The sequence below is a fragment of the Sinocyclocheilus rhinocerous genome, unplaced genomic scaffold, assembly GCF_001515625.1.
Source record: "Sinocyclocheilus rhinocerous isolate Xijiao unplaced genomic scaffold, SAMN03320098_v1.1 scaffold1145, whole genome shotgun sequence".
NCBI classification, from domain to species: Eukaryota; Metazoa; Chordata; class Actinopteri; order Cypriniformes; family Cyprinidae; genus Sinocyclocheilus; species Sinocyclocheilus rhinocerous.
Genome location: NW_015658513.1, coordinates 64,228 through 71,393, shown reverse-complemented (window position 1 = coordinate 71,393; position 7,166 = coordinate 64,228). Strand labels below are relative to the sequence as shown.

The 7,166-nt window shown below is 34.8% G+C and overlaps 1 protein-coding gene across 1 annotated transcript in view; it reads left to right on the top strand.

Moving 5' to 3' along the window:
* The first annotated feature begins 1,734 nt into the window (after positions 1 to 1,734).
* LOC107722344 (synapsin-3-like) overlaps positions 1,735 to 7,166 on the top strand; it is a 53,200-nt gene continuing 47,768 nt past the window's right edge. The window contains 2 exon segments of the mRNA XM_016530669.1: positions 1,735 to 1,822; positions 6,980 to 7,166. The exon segment at positions 6,980 to 7,166 is cut by the window's right edge and continues 22 nt beyond it. Of these exon segments, the coding sequence (XP_016386155.1) occupies positions 6,990 to 7,166 (177 nt within the window). The 5' untranslated portion in view covers positions 1,735 to 1,822; positions 6,980 to 6,989.

The following is a 7,166-nucleotide window of genomic DNA, read 5'->3' as shown; positions in this document are numbered from 1 at the left end:
CTTCCTGTCTCAGCTGAGAGCATTTCCGCTGCACTTCCTGTCTCAACTGAGGACATTTCCACTGCACTTCCTGTCTCAGCTGAGGACATTTCCACTGCACTTCCTGTCTCAGCTAAAAGTGTCTCCACTGCACTTCCTGTCTCATATGTTCCTAGAATGGCTGTCAGTGCAGTTCAGTACGCGTGTCAGTAACATTGTGCACAGTTGAGATAATATGTTTGACTCTTCATTAAATCAGTTATTTATGGAAATGTTTCAGGATATCAGGATGCTTTATGCATTTCATATAGACATGACAGTTAATTATTGATCCCTCTCTCTCTCTGGCTGAACAGATAGAGTGCATGTCCACACTGATACTGAAAATCGTATAATCTAGTCATATAACTGCATGATCACCTGACAGCCACAGCACTTATAAATGTGCAGTTTAATTGTACTAAAAACACTTTTATTGTAAACTCCTGACATTTAGTTCTGTCCAGGTCAGAGGTGGTTTGGATGGACTTCATGGAACAAAAGCTGACACTAAACAGCTCTTTCGTGTCTTTGGTCTTTACATGTATACATTTGTTAGATGCTTTAATCCAAAGCGACTTGCATTGCATTTATCACTTCTAATTTGCATCCTAATAATTTCCTAGTTACCATTAACCCCTTAGATCCCACCGGTCACTATAAAGAAGGTTTTCATTTATTAAGCTCTAAAAATGACACTGAGTGTGGTCATAGAACGAGGAAACAATAATGTTGATGGTCACAATAGTGCATTTAGGTTTACATATAAACCCAGTTGCAGTTGTTAGTGAAGGAAATATTGCACTAACTTAAAAGTTCAAACGTTACAAATAAGTTACAATATTGATGTTAGAATACTGGTAGCACTAATATAACAATTTTATGATATATGTTACAATAAAGTAACAATTTTGGAATACGTTGATGGTTGTGTTTTTTTATGTCTTTTATCTCAGTGTTCCTATCAGTGTTGTTATGCATAATAATAATAACCCTAGAATGTGATCAAACGGTTTAAAATAGCTGGGCTGAGATATATAAATACTATATATTAAATTAAATTTAAATGTATGTATTTAGCAGACGCTTTTATCCATTCAGGCTATAAATTTTTTATCAGTATGTATATATAAATTCAGTATGCACATTAATTTTGACCGACCATAAAACACAATTTTTCACACACTTTAAAAAAAAAAAATGTAAAAAAGAATTATTATTTCAAAGGGTTACTACTGACACATCTGGATATTTTTTCATGTCTGGGAAAAATTTGGGATTAAACTGGTTCAGATTTGTTCTATTTTTAGTGCATCATTTCTTATTTATTGCCTTTTGATTGTTCATGCGTTTCTTGAGTCCAAAAGAGCTGTTCTTTGATTATTTTACTGTATTTTTCACAGTAATTTTTTTTTTTTTTTTAATACTTCATATGTTATGTGTCGCATAATAATCAGCGTCTGGCACAGAATCAGTTTCTGGCTGTACACACTAAAATACAACAAGAAAACAGAACAAGGAAAAACATGGAATTGCAATGAAGCTACAGACGGGTCTCGTCTTACTTATCAACCGCATTTCATTAATCTCATCTTTAAAGCTTCGCATCTCTTGAGCGGCGCATCCATCGCAGCTCTGCGCTTGCGCGTGTAAGTGCCTGTCATTAAATATTCATGAGGAGAGAGCGCTCGTCCAATCGGATGCGAGTGAGTTAATGCGGCGGCTCCCGCACGTTCCGGTCACGCACCGTGAGCGCGAGCGCTGCTGCTGGAGTCGGTGCAGCACGAGCGTGGACGTTACAGAGGTAAATAACAAATCTGATTTTATTTCTATATCGTTTTTTATTTATTTATGGCCTTTTTGAATTTGTCAGTACCGAGTATTACTAATACGCTAAGGGAAAATCTGATGAATACCCCGAATATTGTGTTTTTCTCCTCCAGTTTTTGATGTGTGGGTATTTAAAGATGCTGTGTGGTAATGAGGGATAATTATGAAAACGTTATCATATATCTGCACGCAGATGCGATTGTTATAATGGATATCGGTGAGGGAATCCCTTCATATATCGATCTGTTCATATATCTCTCACACACAGCCGCCTTTATTCACTCCTGCTTCGTTTGATCCTTATTAATTAATTATTTATGAAAACATCAGAGCACTTGTTAGCCTTGCGAGAGCGGTCAGTGTGAATAAACGGGTGTTTATTCCGGGAGAAACCGTTAGCTGTCGCTTCTCACTGCGCATGCGCACACTTCTCCTTTGATTCTTGCGTTCGGACCAGCTGTCAATCAACCGCGCCGCTGGCGGTCTAGCGTGTGTCGTGACGTCACCGCGTCGCACGCCTGACTCTCCTCATGCTGTGTGCATCTGACACTTTAATTTTTTTTTATCCTGTTTGTATGCTGTTTTTATTGTTTATATAATAATTTAGCATGGGGTTTAACCTTCAGACCATTAGAGATCATTTATTGATGACAATAATTTTCGATAAAAAGCAATCCTAATGGGACCCTCCTCTTTTAATACATTTATTTATTAGGATAAATGTACAATTTAATTTAATAACAATACTGTGCTCATGCTGTTTTACATATTATTCCTCTTTTGTTGATTTTGATTGCTTCTATTGTCCTCATTTGTAAGTGGCTTTGGATAAAAGCATCAGCTAAATGACTAAATGTAAATAAATAAATGTATTAAAAATGATCCAGAAAAAGTCAAAGGAATGAGCGCTGAATTAAACATTTGAATTCATTGGACTTTTTCTCTTTTCTCTGCATAAACAAATGTTATATTAATAATAATAATAAGTAAAATGTTAAATATTTATTTATTTAAATAGCAATAATGATAAAGGTTTGTTTATTTTTTTACATAGTGCTTTTTCAAAGCTGATTGCTTTGGCGCTTTGGCCCTGTGGTGTGTGAGGGATGTGATGTTTCGTCATGCTGGTGTCGTGCTGCAGAATCTCAGCTCAGAAAGGCTGCTGGAGTCCTGCAGAGCGTTCAGTATTTTTAGCTGGGCTCCGTAATGACAGCAGCAGTAATACTGCAGGCCATCGACACAAACCGCTTGACGGGACGAGAGAGAGAGCGCTTCTGCAGCTGTAATGTGCTGCGTTCCGCCTCATCCGCTTAAAACAGTTCAAGCATATTACAATGTTAGTTTAAATGTTTAACCTATATAAATGTGCGCTATTAGATGTTTGTGCGGAGAGCTAAAGCGCGCTTTACAGGACACGGAGGTGCCGGCGTGGTCACTTGCATTGGAAACAACTTAAAATATGCCGTAATTTTTGCTCATAAAGGTGAGAGTAATACGTCACTCGGAACTGTAAAGGGTCTACTTTTATTTGTGTGCACTCACAATATCAACAAAACTTTGTGCTTTTATAAAATAAAGGATACAGGATGCGCTTTCTGCAATTTCGGCCAGGAGCGCTTCACAATGATGAACCGAAAGTCAGTGAATACTTGCCTCAAAAACTTGCTAAATATATCTGTAGAAAGCTTTAAAATTACTACTTTAAAACTAAATAATTCAAATCAAAAACAAAAACTCTTTTTACGGATTTTATACAATCCGTAAAAATGCATTTCACTCTAAAGGCGCGTCCAATGAGGAGATGGCGAGTCAGGATCATCTTTGCGACACAGACTCAGAAAACACTAATTTATTAATAAATTATTCAAATATCTCCTTACTATTTCCCCCCGATGCGTTGCGTATTGCGTAGGCGATTTATAATATAATCAATATAACAATATTTCATACAGTAGTGTGCTCTGCGCGTATACTGTATGTGTGTGTGTGTTTCTTCAAACTTTATTAAATTATTTATTCACTGACTTTTGATTTAACCCTAACCCTCTTTTCTGCAAATGTTTAATTTTCCTTTTTTTGTTGTTGTTGCTGCAATTTTCCATTTTTAATTGAATTTCTGTTTGATTCTGTTCTGTTGAATTCTTTAACTATTTTATTGAATTAATGCATTATTAAATTATACAGTATGATGTCAGACAATCTTGTATTTGATTTAATTTATTATTTTCCAAAAATTCAGTTTTATTCTATAACTATTCTACTGAAATTCTATTCTGTATTTTATTGAATTAACCTTTTATATTCCAATATATTATTATAGAAAATATAAGATAAATGAGATGCAGACAAAATTGCAAAAATTGTTTTATTCTGTTCTTTTCTACAACATTTTTATTAGTATACTCTGTTTTATTGGATTAGTCTGTTATAATCTATTAAATCAAATAAAAGATAAATTCTTATTGTTTAATTTCTTTCCTAGAACTATTTATTTTAATTAATTAAATTTCCATTTTATTCTGTTCAGTTGTTTTCACTATTCTAGTGAAATTCTATTCTATATTTTATTGAGTTGATATTTTGAGTTCTATTACATATTTTGAGTTTATTGATATGAGATAATCTTAGATCATTTCTTTTCTGCATCAATTTGAATTTCTATTCAATTCCATTGTGCCATTTTTAAAGTTGAATTTCTCTTGTATTCTGTTCAGTTCTGTGTCGAGTTCATGAATCTGTGATTTGCGTTCTGCAGGCTAGCGTAGCTCATTAGCCGTGATGCGTCTGATGCTAATGATCTCCATCTTCTGATCTCTGAGAGGTCATGTGATCAAGCGGAAGCGGTTGCTAGGCGACTGCTGTGTTAATGACACTGCTGCTGCTAATTAAGATCTGTGGATCTTCTAGAACTGAACGCTCTCGCTGCCGTCTCACATCCGTTATGTAAGACTAGAGTTTATTTCGCTCTTTTGTTGTGTTGATCTTGATCAGTGAGTTGGACATGTTTCATTAGCGTCGGCTGTTGATCCCTGCAGTCAAACGCTCGTTATTCTAATGACTGCAGCGCTCATTAAGACGTTCGTACTTCTCTCATTTTGCTTCCTTAACTTTAACTTGTATTGAAGAACAGAATTCTCTGGGAAACCTGGATATATGAGAGAATATGTGATTACTAGAGCTGGAAAAGTCGTGGAAATTAATTAATTAACAAAATGTGTGGAAATTAATTAATTAATACAGGATGCGCTTTCTGCAATTTCGGCCAGGAGCGCTTCACAATGATGAACCGAAACTCAGCGAATACTTTCCTCATAGACTTGCTAAATATATCTATAGAAAGCTTTAAATTACTACTTTAAATCTAATAAATTTAAATCAAAAACAATAACTATTTTTACGGATTTTATAAAATCCGTAAATATGAATTTCTCTCTAAAAGGCACGCGCGTCCACTGAGGAGATGGCGAGTCAGGATCATCTTTGCGACACAGACTCAGAAAACACTAATTTATTAATAAATTATTCAAATATCTCCTTACTATTTCCCCCCGATGCGTTGCGTATTGCGTAGGCGATTTATAATATAATCAATATAACAATATTTCATACAGTAGTGTGCTCTGCGCGTATACTGTATGTGTGTGTGTGTTTCTTCAAACTTTATTAAATTATTTATTCACTGACTTTTGATTTAACCCTAACCCTCTTTTCTGCAAATGTTTAATTTTCCTTTTTTTGTTGTTGTTGCTGCAATTTTCCATTTTTAATTGAATTTCTGTTTGATTCTGTTCTGTTGAATTCTTTAACTATTTTATTGAATTAATGCATTATTAAATTATACAGTATGATGTCAGACAATCTTGTATTTGATTTAATTTATTATTTTCCAAAAATTCAGTTTTATTCTATAACTATTCTACTGAAATTCTATTCTGTATTTTATTGAATTAACCTTTTATATTCCAATATATTATTATAGAAAATATAAGATAAATGAGATGCAGACAAAATTGCAAAAATTGTTTTATTCTGTTCTTTTCTACAACATTTTTATTAGTATACTCTGTTTTATTGGATTAGTCTGTTATAATCTATTAAATCAAATAAAAGATAAATTCTTATTGTTTAATTTCTTTCCTAGAACTATTTATTTTAATTAATTAAATTTCCATTTTATTCTGTTCAGTTGTTTTCACTATTCTAGTGAAATTCTATTCTATATTTTATTGAGTTGATATTTTATTGAGTTCTATTACATATTTTGAGTTTATTGATATGAGATAATCTTAGATCATTTCTTTTCTGCATCAATTTGAATTTCTATTCAATTCCATTGTGCCATTTTTAAAGTTGAATTTCTCTTGTATTCTGTTCAGTTCTGTGTCGAGTTCATGAATCTGTGATTTGCGTTCTGCAGGCTAGCGTAGCTCATTAGCCGTGATGCGTCTGATGCTAATGATCTCCATCTTCTGATCTCTGAGAGGTCATGTGATCAAGCGGAAGCGGTTGCTAGGCGACTGCTGTGTTAATGACACTGCTGCTGCTAATTAAGATCTGTGGATCTTCTAGAACTGAACGCTCTCGCTGCCGTCTCACATCCGTTATGTAAGACTAGAGTTTATTTCGCTCTTTTGTTGTGTTGATCTTGATCAGTGAGTTGGACATGTTTCATTAGCGTCGGCTGTTGATCCCTGCAGTCAAACGCTCGTTATTCTAATGACTGCAGCGCTCATTAAGACGTTCGTACTTCTCTCATTTTGCTTCCTTAACTTTAACTTGTATTGAAGAACAGAATTCTCTGGGAAACCTGGATATATGAGAGAATATGTGATTACTAGAGCTGGAAAAGTCGTGGAAATTAATTAATTAACAAAATGTGTGGAAATTAATTAATTAACAAAATCTGACAAAATGTGTGGAAATTAATTAAAATCTGACAAAATGTATGGAAATTAATTAGTAAAATCTGACAAAATGTGTGGAAATTAATTAATAAAATCTGACAAAATGTATGGATTATGTAATAAATTAATAAATAAACAAGTCACTGAAAATAATAAAATCTGAAAAAGTCCTGAACATGAATAACAGTAAAGAATGAAACTCACTGAGGTTAATGTGTGTGTCTCAGGCGAGTCATCATGAATTACCTGCGCAGGCGTCTGTCGGACAGCAGTTTTGTAGCCAATCTGCCCAACGGCTACATGATGGACCTGCAGCGTCCTTCCAGCTCCAGCAGCTCTCCAGCGTCTCCGGCCACAGAGCGCCGCCCGCCGCCGGCCCCAGCCCCAGCCCCAGCCCCAGCTCTGGCCCCGGGC